Source organism: Notothenia rossii, assembly GCF_949606895.1.
Source record: "Notothenia rossii genome assembly, chromosome: 2".
NCBI classification, from domain to species: domain Eukaryota; kingdom Metazoa; phylum Chordata; class Actinopteri; order Perciformes; family Nototheniidae; genus Notothenia; species Notothenia rossii.
The window spans coordinates 28145183-28168822 of NC_136904.1; the positions used below are offsets into that span (position 1 = coordinate 28145183).

The following is a 23640-nucleotide window of genomic DNA, read 5'->3' on the forward strand; positions in this document are numbered from 1 at the left end:
TTATGACAAAGCATTGGCTACGTGTATAAACAGTTGATCTAAAACAAATTGAATTAATCCATTAACTACAGGGAATTAATATTACTTGTTCCTTTGATCATTTATTAATAATTTAAGTATTTCTTTTAAAAGCTAAATACATAACTAAAGAGCCAAATATCTACTGGTTTCTAAAAATAATATATTTACTGCTTCTCTGTTTCTTTTAAAAATGTAATTTCTTTTAAATATGGCCTGTTATCCAGACAAAAAAGCAAATTTTTACAAAACGATTTCATAGATTAGTGAGTTTATTAATTTGAGAAATAATCAGCATGTTTATCAATATTAGTTGCATCCCAACGTAAAATAATGGGCAAATGGCTCTCCATTATTGACTTTTTCGCCATTTTAAAATAACACACAACTCCAAATGATTTAAGGAGAGAGACGCTCATTCAATGTAAGAAATCATCAATAGATTTAAATAAAAAATGTGCTCTGTATGACTGATTTGTGTATATGTTGAAGGATAAGGGGATGCTACAGGCCTCTGTAAGGGCCGGTATGTGGGTGTGACCGTGACGATGATGATGTTGTTTTAACCGTTGACTGGATGCACTCCAGGCTTCATGTCATCATTAACATTGTTTTATGTGAATATTTTTCTTGCATGATTCTGGTATTTTGTTATGTTTTATGTTAAAGTCTTTGTGTGTTATGTATTTTCACCTGACTGCAAGACACATTTCTCCTTAGGGTACAATATGAAATTAAAAGTAAGATACAGATCGACATCTCGTAATTCAGAACAAAGGTCTGTAGAGATCTGGCTTCTGCTTCAGTCAGCAGCTGCAGCAAACTTGACTTAGAGAATTTGTTCTATGGGACAACATTACGCTCTGTTTGCCATTGTAGCAACACTTGCTGCCTATGAAATATTGACTGTGCTGCTGAGTGTTCATTAATGTATTCATCACTAGTCTGTACAGTCTGTACAGTCTGTACTCTGAGGTTTTAATGCATAGGAGGCTCACGATTCAGGTCTTATTACAGTAAAATTCATTCACTTGCCTTACATTCACTTAAAGAAGACACAGATTGTCCGGGCTGATTACATGTTTTTTTTATATCATGAGATCCTAAGGAAAGACTTCCTTGAAACATCAGCAGATTATTTATGCCAACATCAGCATTCATATTTTGAAAACTTATATCTCCAACTAAGGCCCCAGTTGTGCAATGACCTGCAGAGTTTTTTTAAAGTCACTATTCATTAGTTCAGTGCTGTTTGCTTATCCTTGTTGAATTTTTCATAATATTATATTAACCATGTGCTTATTGTTTCTTAATTGAATGTAAAGCAGATTGTAGGTTTTCTTTCAAGCATTTCATAAATATGGCAATTATTATTTATAAAATCAATACATTTATAATTTAAAGCACTTTTTCCATCCTTGGCAGCCTTAGAAAAAGTGTTTTTGATGTCTAGGTTGTGCTTTGTGTTTACTCTCCCTTCCTCTTTCTTTACTTATTCCCACAAATCTTTAATTCAGATGCTTTGGTTGGAAAACTTTGACCACACAAAGGGTTAAAAAGCAAAAAATAACTCAATGTTGCTCTGAGCCTTTTAAGCCCAAAGATGTCACTGCCACCTCGCAGCCAAATATAGCTTTGTGAAGATGTAGTGCGCACACAATATCTTATTCATACGTCTCTTCAGTTGGATTTAAAGGAATGCTTGACGTAGTTGGGAGCTAAATTCAGAGACCTATTCCCTCTAAGTGTTGGCATAGATAGAGCCTTTAAATAATTGAATGCTGAGACATTTATAGTTTAAATTATCAAGAGATGTTTACTTTTTAAACTGAATGGATTTCTTCAGAACCTCACTGGACTTATATGATTCAAATGGCTGCTGCTTCTTATTAATTGAAGAAACGTACTTCTGCTTTTACATCACAACTATTCCAACGTCTCAAAAGGTTACCTTGCCAGTATGAAAATACTGAAGATGTAGGACTGAACATTGTCATTCCAGGAAGATGTCTTTTCTTTTGTAGGCACTTTTTAAACCAAATCAGATAACATACAGTCTGTCAGTGGCTCCCAGCATCTTTGGATTACGACCCCTTAACGCAAACAAAATGTCCCTTGTGACACCATTTCAAAGGTTGAATCTTTCCATGGGCAAATAATGATTTTCCCTTCTGAGATTGCTTGATTTGAAATTGTTTAGAGGCAGGATGAAGTGAAACTTTCTAGTGTTAAACAATATATATATAGTAGAAGCCAAAGATCAGAGGAAATCTTAAAACAAAAACAAGATGTTTTAAATTCACTTTGTTTTTGTTTTAAGCTTACTACAAATCTGCTTATGTTGTTTTGCATTTACATTTTGAGAATAATACATATTACTGTGGAAAAGCAATGTCCAATCCTTTGATTTGTTCTTTTTAATCCTTCATTCATATCTCACTGTCACCTGCTAGAAAATGGCTCTGGTCTTGGCCTTGAAAAAAGGTGTTTAGCTTCAATCAGAAGCTTAATCATAATATAATAAGATTTTAACAGCATTAAAGCTACTTAAGAGAAAATAAAACCGGATGTTAAGGAGTTAATAGGATTGTGAGCATTAACAAAAAAACGATATGTTTCACTGAATTAGCCTTCTTTGTATTCGCGAGATAATCCAAACAGTTCAGAAACATTAAATCAGATTTCCCCCCCTGTCTTTCCTCCCGCAAGCACCTGACAGAAACCGCGACTGTAGCGCTCAGAGGCTCTGGATAAGACCTCATGTTTTATTTGCGAAAAGCGGCCCCATTGTCCCATAAGTCACCTCGCACAGCACTCTTCTGCTTCACGCCTCACTGAGCCTGTCCTACTGCGTTAGCATCACCCGCTGCTAAAGCACTTAGCTTGTGTTCTGCGTGTCCTCTGTGGTACAGCCAAACATCCATTTGGAGGTCCTAGGAAACTTTGTAGCTTTTCCACCCACACACTGAGCGAGGGAGGCGCGGGGCATTTGTGACGTTTCGTGAATACTTTGTCCAATAAATAGCCCTCTTCACAAATACATTATAATCACAGACATGTAGTTGCAGCCCAAACAGCATGATGGGAATGACATTTGGTTCTGTCAACTGAAGGGTTTTATTGAGATAGTCTTAACCAATAATATCTGTAATACCCTATTAGCAAGCGATAGCACCAGTTATCCATTTGGTTGCGACATTTTATCTGTTGCCCTTTTTTTCTATCACTTGTCAGACATTGTCACACCTGCTGTGAGAGCCAACAAGGACAGAAGGAGCCCGAGAAACGTCTGCTGGAAATCAATCGAACACTGCACTGATGATACATGCATCAAACACAGCCCTCTTTGTTTTGTTGGTAAACAAAATATATTTAAATCTTAACGCCATCTGTGTCACAGATGTAAGAGAATTAGTGTTTAGAGGAATTTCAGATGGGGGAGACAGTTGTTCCAGCAGATGACATTAATAGCAATTTAATGCTTGGCTTCTATTTGATGTTGCAGCTGCACCCAAAAGGAGTTCACATCTGCCGTTTTCCATCAGCTCCTTGTAGTAGACAAAGTTATTACGGAGGAACTTTCACATATTTAATGGTTGATTGTGAACAAAAAGGAGACATTTGAAAATAACTTGTTTCATAAACAGACGGTTGTTCAATTCACAACAAAAGCCTTTGAGCCTTATTTAAGCTATTGTTTCAACGCGTACATTACCAATAGCCAAACTAGCCTTAACCATGACCAATAGCTTTCTACCTGTTTATTGGCTAATTGGGCATTCAAGTGGTATTTTGGCGACTGGGAAAAAACAGACATAATCCATCTAGTAGACATTAGAAAATAATATACTCCTGTAGGCAATCCAGCTAGGAGCAACATTAGCATTCACCTGGAGGTTTCGAGCCTCCTGTCGAATGTTAGTCCAATATTCACTCACCTTTTAGCTTGGCCTCAGTCAGTTCACTCCCGAAGGGTATCTGGCTCCTCGGCTGTAAAATGTTTGGCTTTGTGGGTCAGGTGCTTTGTCTGCTGTTCGATGCTAAACATGGAGGCTACTTAGAGTTTATCTGAGCTGTTTTACTGAATCACAACAAATGTTATTAATGTGAGCAATAAGACATTCAGAACCAACCAATTAGATAAAAACATTTAAGGGATATTTTTTTATTTATATGTTGACAAATGTTGTTTATAGGCATTTTGGGAACTATGTTTGTTTACTTTCTTGCCTAAAGTTAGGTAAGAAAAGTGACACACCACTCATGTTTGTTAGCTTAAGCTAGCAGGAGATTAGCTTAGCTTAGCTTAGCTTAGCTTAAAGACTGCAAACGGTGGCAAAAACTGCCTTGTATCTTAATGACAGCTGGTTCCATTTGGGTTTTGCTTTGTGATGGAAGAAGCAAACTTCACAAAATGTTCATGAACTGCTTTGTTTTGAGCTTTGGATACCAAAGAAACCCAACTATCCCATCCTTTATCAGTTGGAGGAGGAGTCATAACCTCTGAAGAGCAGCAGGAGCAAACCATTTTCTTTCTGTATCACCTCCTTGTCCAGATGTTCACCACTGATCACATCTATCAGGCCACACTTTGAAAAAAAAAGACAAAATAGTTCACAGCTTTACTGCAAAGGCCTCTGGCTGAAAGCTTCTCACTGACACTTGTAATGTAAACCGTAGAAGCAAGCTGTTTTTGTGTTTGGGACATCAGCATTAATCATATAATAGAATACAAATATAAAAATATCTTGGCTGTATCAGAACTTAAAGGATTACAACAATAATATATTCATGCTGTAGTTGGGCTTTATTTGTTGAGCACAGTAACCCCAGTTCATTGCCTCCACCTCTCCTGGATCTCAGGGCTGTTATGTTTTCTGCAATGACAACAAAGTCAGTGCCAGCAGTGACTGTTTATTGTTTCATACAAAGCAGAAAACAAAACTCAGCTCAAAAATGTTCCAAAAGTATTTGCCAGATCTACTACTGTGATATTGTGTTTAACATATTGTTTGCAACTCAGATAAGAAAACAAATATTTTTTTCTGGCAGTCTGTGCGTCTCTACTTCTTTCTCACACATCATTTTTGAGTCTTGGAGAAACGACACGCAGCAGATCATCTTGTTCCTGATCTTAGAACTGGTTGAAACAAACGTAATATCAAAGTGTTTCCTATTACACTCCCACTCTAAGCATTCCTAAATAGAGGAAATGCTGAAGAAACGACCCACTGGGACCATTTAAGTCATTTTCTCATGAAATAAAACTGGCAGATAAAAAAGAAACTCCACTGAGATTTTCCTCAACATGGGAAAAACATGCAAAAAAAACCTTACTCAACAACATTCCTAAAGCCCTATTCATGAGAAATATAAATACAAAAGTAATTACTTAGAGACATTTTAAGTGGCTAGGAACTAAACGAACACACCAAACCAGCTGATCTCTTCATATTTTAGAGGGGGTGTCGTATGAAACGCAAAGCAACTGTGAACTTGATGAAAATAAACACTTTTGCAACATCCTCCCTCAGTAATAAGGTCTTCACTTCCTGTTTGTGTATGGAATAAGGGACACAGAGGGTTATGCTATTTAAACCAAAGGGCAGCAGATTCCCAGCTAGCAGAGGCTGGTGGGATCTTGAGGACTGCTGCCAGCTTCTCAGGGGGACGTGAAGTGAAGTGGGTGGGAAAAGGCAGAAAGCTGGAAAAGAAGGGAAACAAGATAATGATGCAAATGAGAATTGAAAAGAGGATAATTAAATAGGGGGGATGGTGGATAGTCGTGCAACTGCGAAGCCTTGTTTATACTCGTGCACGATCAGGCCCTTCATAGATGGCGCAACATCAACAAACAGGAAAAAATACTTTTGTGATAAACAAGCTGTTTGCTGCAGTATTCTTCGAAAACAACAAGAGGCAAAACTATTGGTAAAGCGACCAGAAGTCAAAGAGCGTTCCTGGAAAAAAATGCAGACCAACAAACTATTTTATGCAGAGTTGGAATCTAATATTAATGGATATATTATATTGCTTTTATACCAACCTAGTGAAGAACAGAGTCATTGTAACATAAAATCGATCCTAATGAAACACAAGTTGAAAGGTTGAATATCATGTAAACAATTTGATTTAGCTGGCAAATTATTGACTCAAATTAAAATATATTTAATGCCTCTTTTTCAAATTCAGAGACATGTTATCAAATAAAAAAAACGTTTTCTTAATATATGTTTGCTTTTATCAGAAGGCTATTTGTGGCAAATATTCTACTTTACACAAAATATGTGATGACATTACTTTTGGCTTGCACTTCCTTGGGGACACTATAAAAACATAAAACAGACTCAGGAGTCATAAGAATCTGAATGAAATTAGATCTTTGCAACTTAGCATAAAGACTGAGAAAATGCTAGGTTTCCTGGTTTGAAGTGTACCGGTGTACTCTAATAGTGACCAATTTTCTAATTTGTGGTTGCTATAACAGATTAAACGATTGATAAACAACATTTATGTTTTAAAAGACACAAACATGTGATTGGTCTCCATAATTTACTGAAATCTGGAAAACAAGGTATTTTGATCATAACAAACGGATAAACAAATGGAACCAAACCCAATCCTCCTCACTGAGACATTAAAGGATGTCTAAAGTAGACCTGCAGTCAGAGGAAATACATGTCTAACTAAACCACTTTGTTGCTTCCTCAATCAGAGATCCCTGATCCTGTAAATAAAGCAGATGAACTTGATAAAACTGAAATCTTAAAAAGTTGAAAGAAAAGGGGAAAAACTCTGATTTCTCTCCAGACTCTTTAATGTGACCGCTCGATGTTATTATGTTTGCATTTAACTGTAATATTCAAGCCCATTATAAGAGTACTTTGTAGCAGTGTGTAGATATTCAACCAGCGCAGAGATTTCAAAGACAGGAAGGCCTTTTGATAACTATCAGATCCACTAGGGCGTGTGACGCCCTCCGCCTGCAGGCACGTTCTGCAGCACTCACACACAGCGACGATACGCCACAAATTCAAATGTTGTTTGGACACTTTTAGCTCAGCTGCGATACGCGCTCGTGTTCTGGCTTTCGGCGGCGTCTCAGGAATGTAAACTCACTACTACCCACTCATATACACAGACTTCATAACAACTAATGACATACAGTGAAATGTTCACATGTTCAACATCGTCACATGACTAATACATTTAATTGAACTTTACATGATTTGAACTCAACGATAACAATCACTGTTGCTGCTGGGTTTTTTTTTCAAGGAGATTTTTTTGTAATGAACCACTGGCACTTTACAGTTATTAGATTAGCAGTGTGTGTATTTGTGCTAGTTGTGTACAGCTCACACAGATGTGTGTTTATTATGTTTGGATGAAGATGATGGGTGTCTTACCGCAGACTGCAGCCACTGGACTCGGTTCATCTTTTTTTTTTCTCAGTAGGTTTTTTTCCTTTCTGTTCTTTTTTCTTTTCGAAAAATTCACAGCTTTGCAAACTTTTGAAGACACATCATAGTGATTTGAACAAAAACAGACACACTTTATTCAGAGAGTAAAAATAGCTAATTTGAAGATTAGTTGTAAAATGAGTTATTACATCTTATTAAGCTCCTACATTTTGGAAACAGATTAATAAAATGCAAACATGGCTTAACAACTACAATACCAATGTCCACCACTAATACCTTCATTCTTGTGATTGTATCTCTTTTATATCGATGTGGACTGATCGTTCAGAGCACTGCAATAACAGCCCAATAAGCTTCTCCTTCTCAAATGCTGCTGAAAAAACGAAAAGAAAATCAATTATCTTATCATCATCCAAACCTTAACCTCCTCCAGACACAATGGAGCAAGGTGATGCTAGCAGTGCTGATCTCTGTCAGTCTCAACAAAGATTGAATGGATTCACATTAATTAAAATAATTTACAAATGTAATGGTTCCTATGTGATAATTCTAGCCTTTGCCGGTCCCCTGACATTTTCTTTGATACTATTAGTTGACATTTATGGACTGATCACCATTACAGTCAATTCTGGTGATCCTTTAACTTTCTCTCGTATTTCTAACATCAGGTATACATTTAAATGTGTCCAATAATTCGTTTTTTTACCAAATACTGTATAGCATATGTATCAGACCGAGCTGTGTTCAGTGCTAATTGTAAAAAATATTATAATGCTAATGTGCCAAAATAATATGGCGAGCATGTTACATTTACCTGCAAAAAAACAGCATGTTAGCCTTGAAGTATTTAGCTATCATTTGCATTTATCCCCAAACATAACACAGCTGGTCCGGTTTAAACACACAGAATAGTGTGGTTGTAAATGTGAGTCCAATGTTAAAACAATTAGCACCAATAGCTTTTATTATAATGATATATGAATATATATTTAAAAAATCTGTATGCTTTGTTTTTTTTGGGTCAAATATATATTGGTCGAATTTTATCAGGGAAGTTGTAGCAAGGCCTTGTAACAACCCAACATCTCTTTAAACATGGCTTATTGCACAATCAATTCCTTTCTCTCCCTCTCTCTTACAAGTAACACTGACAATGTCCTTTGTAAGTGTTGGTAGGTAAATCTCACAGAGCATCCATCACTGGAGTCCAATCCAAACACACGTTATACAATGTTCCTTCTGCGCTCCACAAATCGGAGGCATGGCTCTGATCTAATGGACAATAACAAGCCAGTTAAAAGCGGCAGGTCTTAGTCCAGTCTCTCTCAGAGACACTAAATCAATCTGTTTCTAATAAACATCTGGCTTTTAGGCAACTTGCTCATCCTGAAACCTGAGTTCGGAGTGTGGCATTTCTAATTTATTACAATCTGCTGAGAAACAGATGAGGAAGGTAAAACAGCGTCATTCCTTCTCAAATTTCTGCTGCTCATTGCTTGACGCCTTGTCTAAGCTGTGAAATCTAAATATTCCTTCCTGCTTTTAAGAGGAGCTATTTCCAGGTGATCACTTTTAGATTCAAACATAGAAACAACTAAGGCAGATGTCAAGAACTTGTTTTTGGTTATTGTGCTTCTTAAAAGATTATAACATAATCAAATAATAATAAGGTAATACAACAAATTATTTAATGTTGGACATTTCTGAGCCAACCAACACAAAACACAACCTCCAATCACCAGGCAGGCCTGATTTATACTATTAAACATGTATTCTCAAACACATTTATATATAACCAGTGGTGGACAAGTTTCTCAAAATGTTAAAATTACAAATGTCTTAGCATCAAAATGTATGTAAAGTACAAAATGTGCAATTATAAAATATGCTAACTGGTACATTTCAGAATAATAAATATTATATTGTTTAATAATAATTATCTAAGCATTAATGTGTTCATTAAATATTAAATGTTGTAGCTGGTAAAGGAGGAGCTTAAGTTATTTTTTATTTCATTTGCCGCTGTGAATCTCTTAGACTATAATAACATGTGATACATTTTGTTTGTTTGTTTTATTAAACTGAACCTTCTGAGAGACGTATGTTATCAGATAAATGTGGATTATCAATAGCGAATATAAATTATACAGAGGGATATGGCATAAAAAGTCTAATGTCGGGAGTGTTTTCTATTTTCATGTTCACCAGTTCAGTACTAAATGTAACCATTTGCTTTATTTGAAAGTAAAATCCCACAAAAAATTCCCCCCTAAAGATGTTTTATTTTGTTGTAAAGGTTCATTTTTAGTTATGTGTTGTTGTGTTGTTTTGTTAACCGGCCTCATGTGTTGTTTATCTTATCCAAATATATGTGAACTACCTTTTAAAATGGTTGGACAATCATACCCTACTTCTTCCAATTTGCATGTGAGTCGACACATGCATAATCTGAAAAAAACACACATTTACTACTTCATAAACATACTTTTTCTCTGTCAGAATATTTGTACAGGTTTAAAGAAGTTATATGACATGTGTTTTACAATATCTATGAGTAATCAACACAAAAATAAGGCTGTTGCTGAAATTAACATTTTTCTTTTCAAATATCTTCAAATTGTCCTTCATTACAAGTGAAACACACCAACCGTTAACCAAAAAGTGAAATTCAGATTGCAATTTAGGGCTGGAAGGCATTCAGCAGAAGTAAAGAGTACAAAGCAGCGAGCAGAACTAATGTCATCAAATATTAAACTTGGTAAGGAGACTCAGCTGAGCAGCGCAGGATTTCCCTGCAGACCGACATGAGGAGAACTGGAGGATCGTGGGGTTTTGCTCAGGAACTGGACGTGGGTGGAAGCCATTTTGAAAAATAATTAATGCAAGGTATATTTAAAAAATGTTAGATTTGTCAGTTGAATTACCATACTGGTAGAAAATACCCACTTTCAATTGACCACCCAAATAAAAACATCTTCAGTTAAGAATTAAGTTAAGCATTTTGATCCCATGGCCTTCTACAGGAATATATCTTTTTTTGAACTAGAAAGACTAGAAAGTTCACAACAAAAACACACTTTCTAGTCTAGTTTTATCAAGAACAACACCAAAAATGAGCATTTTAATCAAACTTGAGTAAGCACTCTGTGTTTGAATGTCATAAATGTCTTTAATGTCAACGGTTGATTGATCTTTTTCTTATGTGCTTAAAATACAAATCTACACAGTTACACAGCAAGCCAAAAACGTAACTTGCCTGGTAACCAAGATGTATGATCTATATAAGGTACTTTTGAAGAAGATGTTTTATTTAGGATGAGGGTCACATGCACATACGTGCTGAAAAATATAGAACATGACTGCAACTGTATAAAGGGCACATAACACATCTGACAACTGTCTTTGAATTAACAGATGATTTAAACAAAGCTTTAAACTTTAAACTAAACACAGAGCTGCATGTTAACGACACAAGGGAAGAGTCCTATAGTGGCTTCTTCCTCTGAATTGAAAAATTTTAAAAGGTCCACATCCTGTACTGACATGATTTCTCTAGCACATGTCATTAATCTAGTAAATCTAAATATTAGAAGAGGAAGTGATGCGCATCTTATTTGTTACAGACAAATGTTAGGCTTTAGATTAATGTAAAACAAGTGATTAACGTGCGGATACATGCACTTGTACAAACCTCATAAGTTAATTATTTAAAATATGAAATGTCGACCTGCTATGATGCTCAAAAATAATATTTTTTAAAACTTTTGTGTAGGTGTGTAGTGGGTAGGGACTGGGCAGGTGCGCCCGTAAGGGGGGCATTTATTAATATACCGTCGCGGCTGGTGTGATCCTGATAATCCTATCACAAGGTGGTCTCTCTTAATCTTGTTGTGTCACAGGAATAAAATGTTACTTTTAATAAAAGGAATAATTGTTTATAAGTGACATTTCCTGCAGAAGACAGAATGCTGAGATACTTCTGAGAGTTTTCATTATTAGTACTTTCAGCTGTAATTTCTTTTTTAAAGACATTCTCGATGACTTTCAAGAATGACCAAATGCCTAAACTAAAAAATAAGTTTTAGGCATTTAAAAAAAAAAACAGACCAGCTTCATGGTTGTAAAGAGCATCTTAAGTGAAAGTTATCTAAAGAGCCAACTGAACAATTTTTTAAAAAACCTCCTCACTCCCCATCCACAACAGTCTATTAGTCATCATCTGCACTCTTCCAACTGTGAGGCAACTGCATGAACTCAATCTGGAGATTCTGGGGGACATTTTTGGGCTGTGGCAGGTGCCGTGTAGAAAGGCAGGGGCAGTAATGGGGGAATTGAAGGAGAGAGAATGTTTTTGGGGGGTAAAGTGAAGTGCATTACCCGCGGGCGGCCAATAGGTTGGTCCGATCCCATCGCCCTCCATCGCCTCCACTCAGCTCCTCCAGCTGAAGCGCACTTAGCACCATTCATAATGCATGGTCACCACCCCTCCATGCACAGGCCTGTCATGGCTTGTTCCCTTCGACAACTCAGCCCAACTCCACTTTTTCCCCTTAGAGTATGCGGACGGTTGCATAATTTAGATGCCGCCCGCTGTTTTCAGGCCTCATCCCTTATCAAAAATGTAACAGACTGAGTTTCTGGGGGAGTTTTATCTAAATGTGACGGTGAAAGATGTGCCAGTTGAGACAATGGAGGTAAGCTTGGACCAAAACTTCTCCAACTCCTAAATAAACTTTTCTGAAACATGATGTCAGCATTATGTATGGCTCACCGCCCACATGAATACAAGTCATAAAGCTCGACACATGAGAGAATAAAGTACATGTACTGCATATTAAATACCAAAAGTGTTGTGATTCATTACAGAACACTAACGAGAGAATCTCATTTAATTCAAGCCTGGGGGGATTCCCTGTTTTCGGATGAAATGCAAGCTTCTTTGTTGCTCTTTTGAGTTGATTTCTACAATTGAAGTAGAATGTAAAGTTCCTTTGGCAGATTAAATATCCTTAAATGTGTGTGAGTGTCTAAAAATGAAAGGATGTATCTGATCATATGCATGTACGTATATCATGGAGGATCAAAGTATAACATTGAATACGTTGCGGAATTGTTTCATTGGAGTTGATCAAAAGGGAAACAAAAAGCCCATTGAAGGAGACTCATGCAGCCGGTGGCCAGCTGCAGCCAGGCAGGTCAAGGTGACTGAGGTCACGAGAGGAAGATATTTAAAAGAGACGACGAACACCTGCTGAAAATGTCTGACTTCACTCTACTACAGGAAAGACACGAGTCACATTGAATCTGCTTGTGTTTAGTCAGTGCGCATTAGCCAGACATGTATTTGGGATTACAACATGACACAAAGTTTTGACAAGAATCTGAAAAACTGTTTATTTCTGGACTATACTCAAAATGATTGTGCTAGAACTTGAGGGAATCTATTCAGTGGCAATATGAACAATGTAGCCTACAGGCACATAGAAGCCAACACAATGATTACAATTGAAATATACATATTGTCAACCATATTGTAATTTTTCAAAATGTAAGGGAAAAATATTGACAGTACAGTACATAACCTGTTTCACTAAAATGCAGGTGTATGCAATATATGGAGATACAATTGCAATACTTACGAAAAGTTGAAAAAAGTTGAAATAATTTACATTAAAATAAATGTCCTATATATTCATTCCATACAAGAAATGTTATGGAAAATTAATTATGATATTTCTGTTGCATTAAGGATGTATGTATGGAAGAACATACCTCACACAGGCGCAGCTTTAATGCTCGGTTTGTTTCCTGTAACCCCAAATAAATGGATGTAATGCTCGTCAAGGTGCTGCTGTAGTTCTGATTCACTCTCAGCACACAGACTCTCTGCGGCTCCCGCTGAGCAGCCACAGTCTACAGTGTATAGCATGTGAGCTATGTTTGTTTCATGGTGCACGCTTTCACACCAGCAAACCAATCACAGCAGCAGAACATTTGCTTATATCTAGATTCCCCCTGAGATATAAAACAAAACAAGAATACCCCAAAGGCATAAGAAAACTACAACAAAATTCTGATTACACTTATTTAAAAAGGAAAATCACAACTTGGCGCTCCAGTGTTCTCCATATACTCCTCAAACAAATTAATGAGATCAAATGTAAAGTGAGCATTTACAACTAAACAAGTATTTTCACTTCAGATTAAAAATAACCGATCATAAAAAACCCACTGTGCTCTGAGTGGCCAGCTCGCCCACTCTGTTCTGATGAGTTCACCACCGTAACAGCGGAACATCAGTGATTATGTGTTACAATGGCGTTTGTTAGGAACCAGAAAATGACACCAGTAATGACAAACAGATGAGAATGCTGCGTGGGGTCTGGGTGCCGTGTTGGCGGGACGTTGCGGGGCTCGCTGCTCCGCCCTTTGAGGCTCGAGGAGCGGACAGTGTGAGCTGGATTACTGGTGTCGTTTCCTGGCAACCCAGTCTCATGGCATTTCGTGTTCACCAACACGATTTCCCCCTTTTTTTCGTGTTGCACAGCACAATTTTAAAAACAATGTATTTCTATTGGTAGTCTCGCGTTATTATGTGTTATAGGAAGACCGGAAGCTGTGTGGTTCATAAAAACATGTTCTTACTCAATATCAAGCCACAATTATTGCTTTTATTTTAAATCGTATAATTTCGGACTTTTGCTGCCGTCTGTGAGGAAAATAAATGGGGCTCAGAGCCTCAGAATACTGAAATCTGTATTTTTTAAATCTTTTCCTTCTAATTTGTTATTCTTTTTAAATTAACACACTGTTATTTACTCACCAATAACACACAATTATCCTTGTTTTTATTTATTTGTTTAGTTCCATAATCTCGGGCTTTTTTGGCGTCCGTCAGGAACTGAATTTAAAAATAAAAATAACCGGAAACAGACGTAGGCATTTCGAGCAATTACCCAAGATCCTCAGCTATGGTTTAAGCTCACCGATTGGATGTTTTAGCCGCAATGCATGTTGTGATTTGGTGTTTATATGATATGAAATCGGAAAAACATTTTAAAAGAATAAAAGAATACTTAATTCCGAGTGTTCTTGCTTTTCTCTTTGAAAGTCATCAAATAACGGCATTGTAATACACGGTTCGGCTGCATTACATATTACAGATCTGCCGTAGTTCTTTATTTATAGAGCCCTGATGAGAAGACCTTTGGAAAAACTGGAAGAAATGCCGCCAAAACTGAATACTTGACGTGGATCATAAATATATCAACAATTAAACAACATCTTCAATTTCTCTTCACACAATACGTCTCCTCGCAGTATCAACCTTTATTCGGCTGACTTTTATATTTGATCTAATTCGTAGATAGGTTATATTTACACCATAATGGTGCACAGCTGATATAAAAGGACTTGTAGTTTTTAAAGATATTACTGATTTTCTTTTAATATAAGAATGTAAATACTGAGTCTGAAATAGTATAGCAATATGCTGTAAAATTTGTGAAAACATGAATAAAACTACACATCTTCAGATGTTGTACATACATAAGTGTCCCAAACTAATAATACACAGTTATTATGGCTGTGTGTAATTTGTGTGCACCGCCTAGTGGTTAAAGCACGTTATTGAATTATTGTTTTTATGTGTTATATTTGATTAAAAAAATATGAAGAGTACATACTTTCATAGGGGGAAAGTAGAAGGTCAATGATAGCAATATAGAATATAAAAAATCAAGAAGATACTATAAGTGATCTCTACAATAAAACAGTTTAGTGCAGGATGTACAAAGATATTAATAGGAGGAGGTGCAAAACAGAAAAACAAATTAACCTTTATTTAAACATTAAATAATACTTTAGATTAAGGTCTTCTTTTAAATAAGAAAAAAGCTTTGGGGGTATCTACAGATAAATATTAAGCCTGACAAAGTACTTAACGTCTAATATATTGCTTTCCTGCAATGTTAACTATGTTGAAGCACTTATTTTAACTGATATTATACGTATGAATTATACTCTTATGTATGTAGATAGTATAAGAAATGTGCAGAATATGACAGTTTAATGGTGGAGGTATACACACATATTGATAGATGTCTTGTAATGCACTGTTGAGGAACCTGTGACCCAAGATTTTCATTCATTGCATACACCTAGTTGTGTATATGATATGTCAATAACCTTTGAAAATCTTGAAAGGGATGTGCAAAATAGCCATTATACAGTCTTTAATTAACTATTCGTAGAGAATAACGAGTAATGAATATACTTTATTACTCGTTTCCATTCATGTCAATTGCAGATAAATGTTTAGTCTTCTCAAGCACCAACTATCAAATATCTCTCCTGATTGTTGGCACTTGACAATCACCTTCCCTGAATTTTACTCTGGTGTAACTAAAGTCTGATTAAAGGGTTGTTTATATTTAACATCATTAATCAGAATCTGCAAAGTAAATAAAATAAGTGTAATGGAGTAAAAATACCAGGTTAACCTCTGTATTGTAGTGGAGTAGAATTACAAAGTAACAATGAGCTGTCATGTGGGTATATATTAATGCTGCGCATTATGGACACAAGCGATTTTCACCCATTTATTAATTATATGTTTTACATTTGATAACACCAATGTCATGGCAACTTCTAATTGTGGGAAAAACGAAAACGTTCAGTAGAGACGTCCCATAGAACATTTTGCGAAACACAATAGCCAGCATGTGTAGTTCTGGGGGGGCGTTCGATTCCAGTTTTGGATAGTCTGGCGTGGTTTCGTTCCATTTCAAACAGCTGTTTGACGCTAGGCGTAACCTTGGCGCACTGCCACTCCAACATCCAATCCCAGAGCTTGAAGATTAATCACGGGGACTGTAGTCCTAAACGATAGGTGGGGATTATGGGTAGTGTAGTGTCTTCGGCCATCCTAAACTCCTAGAGGCCTACGTCTGTTTCCGGTTATTTTTATTTTGAAATTCAGTTCCTGACGGACGTCAACAAATCCAGAGATTATGGAAATAAACCAATAAATAAAAACAAGGATGATTATGTGTTATTGTTGAGTAAATAACAGTGTGTTATTTTGAAAAGAATAACAAATTAGAAGGAAAAAAAGATTAAAAAAATACAGATTTCAGTATCCTGAGGCTCTCAGCCCCATTTATTTTCCTCACAAAAGTCAGAAATTATACGATTTAAAATAAAAGCAATAATTGTGGCTTGATATTGAGTAAGAACATGTTTTTATGAACCACACAGCTTCCGGTCTTCCTATAATACGTAATGCCGTGAGACTACCAATAGAAATACATTGCTTTTAAAATCGTGCTGTGCAACACGAAAAAAAGGGGGAAATCGTGTTGGTGAACACGAATCAATAGATTAAAAATCGTGTTGGTGAACACGAAATGCCATGAGGCTGGGTTGTTCCTGGTTGCTGCGTGGGGTCTGCGAGACACTCAGCCTGAGCACGCGCGCACACACACAGACTCTGCCTTATCTTTTCTCAGCCGCGGCTCCGCGGATCTCAGCCTGGCTGTGAGTGTGTGTGTGTGTGTGTGTGTGTGTGTGTGTGTGTGTGTGGCCTAGTATTACTATAGTTGTGGGGACCTAAATCTGTTTACACAGTCACGTGTGGGGACTCGTCTCCCTTATGGGGACATAATGGAGGTCCCCATGAGGGGAATCATTACTTTTAGGGTGAAGACTTGTTTAGGTTTAGGGTTATGGTTAAGGTTAGGATAAGTCTCCAGGAAATGCATGTAAGTCAATGTAATGTCCCCGGAAGTGATGTATACATGGCGTGTGTGTGTGTGTGTGTGTGTGGCCTAGTATTACTATAGTTGTGGGGACCTAAATCTGTTTACACAGTCACGTGTGGGGACTCGTCTCCCTTATGGGGACATAATGGAGGTCCCCATGAGGGGAATCATTACTTTTAGGGTGAAGACTTGGTTAGGTTTAGGGTTATGGTTAAGGTGAGGATAAGTCTCCAGGAAATGCATGTACGTCAATGTAATGTCCCCTGAAGTGATGTATACATGGGGTGTGTGTGTGTGTGCGTGTGTGTGTGTGTGTGTGTGGTGTGTGTGTGTGTGTGTGTGTGTGTGTGTGTGTGTGTGTGTGTGTGTGTGTGTGTGTGTGTGTGTGTGTGTGGTGCGCAGCTCCGTGGATTGGTCCAACACTTGGTCCATTTGGTCGGCGTTACGTCACTATGACCAGGAAGAACAAAATGGAAAAAGAGAAATCTCCAACGAGGCGTTCTGGGCAACCCGGTATCACGGCAAGACGTGAACATATGACGATTTACCATGCTGGGAGACGTGAAGATGTCACGATTTCGTCCTTTCAAACGTGACAGTTACACGGTATTGTTAACCCATGTTAACCAGTGGAGAAATAACCGGAAATGCCAAGCAAATGCTACCCAGACGTAATGATTTATTTTGTAATAGTCATAAATAATATGATAATAAAATAATAAAATTCAATAACGTTCTTCAATCACCAGGTGTCCCTTTCTATCAGCTCTGCACCATTATGGTGTAAATACAGCCTATCTACCAATTGGATCAAATATAAAAGTCAGCCGAATTAGTGTTGGTACTGCAAGGAGACATATTGTGTGAAAAGAAATGTAAGATGCTGTTTAATTGCTGTTCTAATTTGCATCACTGGTTACCGGTTTCGTTGATTCACCGATGTATTTTGTTATAGACACATTCCTTCACATTTACATTTTAATTTGCATTAAAGTATTTTGTGAGGCCTTCTAACATGTTTTTAAATATAACTACGGTTGTAGTTGAAGAGTTTGTAAATTAACATGAGCCGAAGCTGTTGCCTGGCAACTCAATCGCACAACGTCACATCCGTTAATTCCACATCCACACCTGTGATCCAAACGCATGGATTAACATTGATTTAATACATTAATGTAGCCTTTTGTTTCTGCTAAAAGAGGTGTCGACCAGCTGGGGAAACAAGAAAATTGGCGTAATCGAGTGTGACTATTACAAAATAAATCATTACGTCGGGGTAGCATTTGCTTGGCATTTCCGGTTATTTCTCCACTGGTTAACATGGGTTAACAATACCGTGTAACTGTCACGTTTGAAGGGAAGAAATCGTGACATCTTCACGTCTCCCAGCATGGTAAATCGTCACATGTTCACGTCTTGCCGTGATACCGGGTTGGTTCGGGGTCAGCATAGACAGGTCTTTTCTGTGTTAGTTTTACTTGCTACAGGGTGTACTTTGAGGGTTTGTGACTTTGCAGACTGTTTACATGCAGGAAAAGCTACATAACACACAAGGGGACAGGTAATAACTAGAAAAGCATGTCATCACATTATCAATTTTTTTTTTTTTTACACATCTTCAAATATTTGTGTTTATATTTGATATAAAATTGTTCTTTCTTCTCCTGTGTTGTGGTTCTGTTTACAATTGTCATGGCTCTTTTTTTTTTATTCCAAAAGTAACAATTCTTAATTTTCTTATGAACTGTCACCAAGTTTAGGCCGCACTATGCATCGGGTATGTTTACATGCACACTAGTAACCCTCTTGTGAGTCACTGTTTATCTGTCGAAATGTGTGTTTTTTAGTTTTTTAACCGAACACTTAGTCATTGCGTTTCATTTCTGGACTGACTGGGTTATAGCAGCAGTTAAAGATGAACCACATATTTAAATGTTGTTATTGTAATTTCCAGTGGTGGGAGAAAAACTCACTTTTTTTATTTTCTTAATAGTGTTTTGATAATTAGCATCAAAATGTAATGGAAGTGTCCCTTTCAGATTGTGATGCTTTAACACGTTAAGGTTGAGCACATCTATCTACTTTATATAGGGTAAGACAGTTGAATCTGGCACAGTATCACATTTTATTAATTGATAACATGTTTTGTTTTTAAAATATGAATCTGTAAAGTAACTACATCTATAAAATTAAATGCAATTTCTTCTGAAATGGAACGTGTAAGAAGAAAAGTTAGGTATGCGTGTAAACCCATGACGTTTTTTAACCTGATCTGTATCGTTCTTGTATTTGTTTTATGATATATTATATAGTATGTGTTGTTGAAACACACTGCATGTTTTAGGATTGTAATCTTTGGCTGTAAAGTTTTATTTCCGGTTAGTAATGAGCATGTCACAATGTTTCGTCAGAGGTTGAAAAGAAACATGGATTAAGAGCCGTTCTGTGAATTTTCCATGCCTGTTTTTATTATTTTATTGCCGTCTCAAAGAGTTCATCCTCGCTACCTTATTAGGTCAGTAGTGACAAGAGGCCATTGTTCCAAGCAGAAACAGACCAGCACGTCTGCAAGAACTATTTCACTGGTGAAAACAACAAGCGAGAACAGCACAGACTTCAGTTTTGAATAAATAACCACTGACAATCATGACAAACTGCCTCTATGGTGTTTGCTAGACTTATTGTGGCTGTGGGATAAAAACATTGTGTCACTAAGACATATTTTCTAAGAGGCTTTACATTTTCTATTGATATTAGCTTGCTCTTTTATTTAGATTTTCTTTAATACAATTAAAGGGTTTTTAGGAGCAAATAAAAATAGGAATCTTACCAGAGTTGGAGTAACATTTTTCTTTTTGTTACAACAATCAGCTAATATTGTTTCAAGGTCATGCAAATATTTGTCTCCCTAAACTGTGTAGCAATCCAATAAAATCTGCTGCAGTACGAACCCTGCTATTGTGTGTGAGCAGCACCAATAGCTTCATATACGTCTCCATAATAGGCAGTATCAGCAGCACGGCTTCTAAGTATTGTTTACGGCAGCTCGGCTCCTTTTATGGTGAACTGTCGTGATCTGTGTGAGCAGCGAGTCTGTAATCTCAAGGATTTGCAGGCTGCTCATAAAATTACTGTCATGGATGAGAGGATTATTTAATTCCCAGTAAGGTCAGGATTTCACACACCACCGAGTGGCATTGGCTTTAAATTGGAGATTGAAGGTAAGTGGTATAGTTAGTAACAGAAGTCATTTTGAAGAATTTTCTTTCCCATGATTTGATCTTTTGGCTTGCACTCTTTTATTAATTTGGAGATAAAGATAACAACCCAGCAACAACAACAACAACAAGTGTGTGCAATGACACAGATTAACCAGGATTGATCCTAATGATTTATGACCGTCCATTGGACAGATACTAGGAAACAAACGTATGACTTTATTAGATATTCAGAGCCAACATTGATACAATATAGACACAAAGAGCCTCTGCTGTAACAAAGAAGTCCTTTAGATCATCCTGTTCTCACTGCCTGTGATACGTGACTCTCAAGATCAGTTACGGGAGATCAAGGGCTCTGAAATGGCAACAACTCTCATGTCATGTTTAGCCTCAAATGCTAACTGCTGTTTTTACCTCTGGGACTGAGGGGAGATGGGAAGGTGATTGCATTGAACGGACACTCCTCCTGGATCCTGTCTCCTTCGGCCCCTCTTACTCCCCCCTTTTCACCCTTCCTTCCTCCTCTATCTCCTCCTCCTGCTCCTCCTCTGGTGCTAGCAGGATAACATACCGCCTGCCGCTTGTTTGGATAAGTTAATGCTGAGATGTCAGCCTCGATTCTGATGTATACCACCTGCCTTGGCCTCCGGCTGACCTCGTCCTCCAGCTCCCACTGCAGAGACATTCCTGTGCTTTTCTGGGTCTGTGTTTACACTGCAACAGATTGCCCTGCCCTCCCTATCTGCCTCATCACGCTGGACAGTGGTGAGCCTCTACGCACATCCCAATATGCTTGTGTGGCTCAGAAGGAGCATTAAAAGTGAGCTGGAAGGAAGTGTTGTGTTGAAGTGAGTCAATATGATGTTTATGACACAGGAATTTAATTCTTACACAATCCTTATTCTCGGTGGAATGGACATCTCTTTCAGGCTGAGCCTCAGGAGGGGAGGCCTGCGAGTGGCTCCAGTCATTCAGATGCCAGGAGCCTCCCCCTCAACACTGAGAGAAGCTCATGTGAACAACATGACCTCACTGCGCTGCCCTTTAAATTAATCAGTGCTGTTGATTTACAGTTGTAAATCCATGTTAGATCCTCACCAAAAGATTCACATTAATGAACATAAGTTTTCATTTGAGGAGGTGGTGACTTGCTGCCAAGTCTTTATCTTGGATGTGAGTCAAATATCCTGATTATTTATCGGGCAACGTCACTAACAGAGTCTGCAAATAGAAACTTGCTAGGAAAATGTGCTTTTTTTGGATTCATTTGTATTGATGGTTAAAGGCACATGTTATTCTGCAACCAGTTGTTGAGAGCAGAAGATTGCCTCATGAATAATTATTTTCAGATAAGAGAACAATGTTACCACTTTAATGTGTTGGTTAATGATCATTGCTATCTATGGAAGCAAAGAACGGCCATGCTTGCAAGCTTAATTTAAAGGCTTCTATCTCGAAATCACAAGTTAATGTGAAATAGATAAGATAACAAAGGTAGTTTTCTTCTTTTTATGGATTCATTTAGGTTGATTATGTCAAAAACAAATAGCAGATTTCTTGTAATAACAACACAAGTTATAACAGGAAAACCACTTCAACCACTTATTGAAATCATGGAATTATGTAGAAATTGAAAAAGAGTGCCTTGTTCCATTAATCATAGCGGATTTCAGCCTTAAAGTTAAATCAAATCACAAGTCAAGACAACAAACAACAGTACTGATGAAGATGATTTCCCCCCCTGGTGGCTAGTCTCCTCTGTAAATGAAAACTGATGTAAATTGTATTTTTATCTTTACCTGAGCTCTTTCTATCTTTTGTTTTCTTGTGATAACATGTTGATTATCTCGAGATCACAGCTTGTTTTCCCGAGATAACAAAATAATTAACTTGCGATTATGACATAACAGCAGCACAAATACTATTGCAAACACGACCAATGTAGGCTTCCATAGATATTAAAGTGCACCAATAACAGATTAATCACTTTAAAAACTAAAGAGGAGATTTTCCCTTATTTTTTCATCATTTTAATTATACTCCTTGCCATTATAAATATTGTGAATAGAATGTGAACATTTGAAAAAGTTTTATTCAGGGAAGTGTGTCTACATGCACACAGGAAGCTACTCTTGAGGACATCAGGGTCATGACCACTGCATTGTTTCTGGGAATGTTTGCACTTTAAAAACTCAGGAGTTGATGTTCTACAATTATGGGTGAATTACACATGATGGCATTTCAAAATGCCAAACGTGCTGGTGGCAAAAAAAGAAAGATTAAATGTGAGAAAATATATTTGCTTTTCACATACAAATATTGTTATCCTTGAGATGCCGAGAAGGAAACCGTGAAAAGATAAGCGTAAGTCATTTTTATCATAAAGAAAATAGTACTGAACAGTGAGCTGAATAAATAAAATAAAATCAGAAATGTTCATTTATTGATGGGTTATGCTGGAAGGGATTTGATTATTTATAAAATGCTGGCAACTGCCCTGCCTTCATGTAGCTGTGGTGTCATATTGATCAATCAACATTCTCTGTTGCTGTTAACTGAAAGTAAATATCTTCAAACTCCTTTCTTTAAATCAATGGTTCCTAAAGTTAACCGCATGGACATCTTTTATCAGACATTTGTCCAATACATTAAATAATTTCAGTTGGGGACATATATAAAATAAAGGGTGTGGAGATTAGGAATGTGTCACTGCAATAGCATTGTATAAAAAGAGGCACAACATTTGACATGTTAACCCTGTGGTTTAACCTAATAGTGGCCATGTCATTATAGCATGTGTCCTGCAGCATCAGCAACAGCTGTTTTCAATCCAGTCATGACCACCTAGTGTGTAACTGAGTGCCCAATACCAATTGCACAACGTTACAACAGTCACTCAGTTGCTGTCACATTTACCATCCGACTCAACTAAACACCCCAAAATTGTCTGTTTGAAACTGACTGTTTGAGTATACAAACCCCATGACATAATAACCACAACAGCTCTAAGCAATCTACCAACTATAGCATGTTAATAAAAAAGACACATGACATTTAATGTCAGTGACAGGACATTGTTGTGTGTCGGTTAATCTTCATTGACCATCTGCTCAGTATTTCTTGCTCATTGATTGGATCCAATGTATCTACAGGCTTTAAACAAATAATTCATGGTGCTAACTGTGCACTATTTGGATATAAAACATGATTTTCTTT

The 23640-nt window shown here is 37.1% G+C and overlaps 1 protein-coding gene across 2 annotated transcripts in view; it reads right to left on the bottom strand.

Annotated features, from left to right (window-relative positions):
• Positions 1–5577: 5577 nt before the first annotated feature.
• LOC307028967 (paired amphipathic helix protein Sin3a-like) overlaps positions 5578–23640 on the bottom strand; it is a 56894-nt gene continuing 38831 nt past the window's right edge. The window contains exon 22 of one of the 2 annotated variants that reach the window (XM_079664413.1): positions 5578–5722. In XM_079664413.1, coding sequence (XP_079520539.1) covers positions 5681–5722 — 42 coding nt within the window. In that variant the 3' untranslated portion in view covers positions 5578–5680. Of the gene's footprint in view, positions 5723–7722; positions 7816–23640 lie in introns of those variants that run through there. The other variant, XM_079664411.1, reaches the window with a different exon arrangement.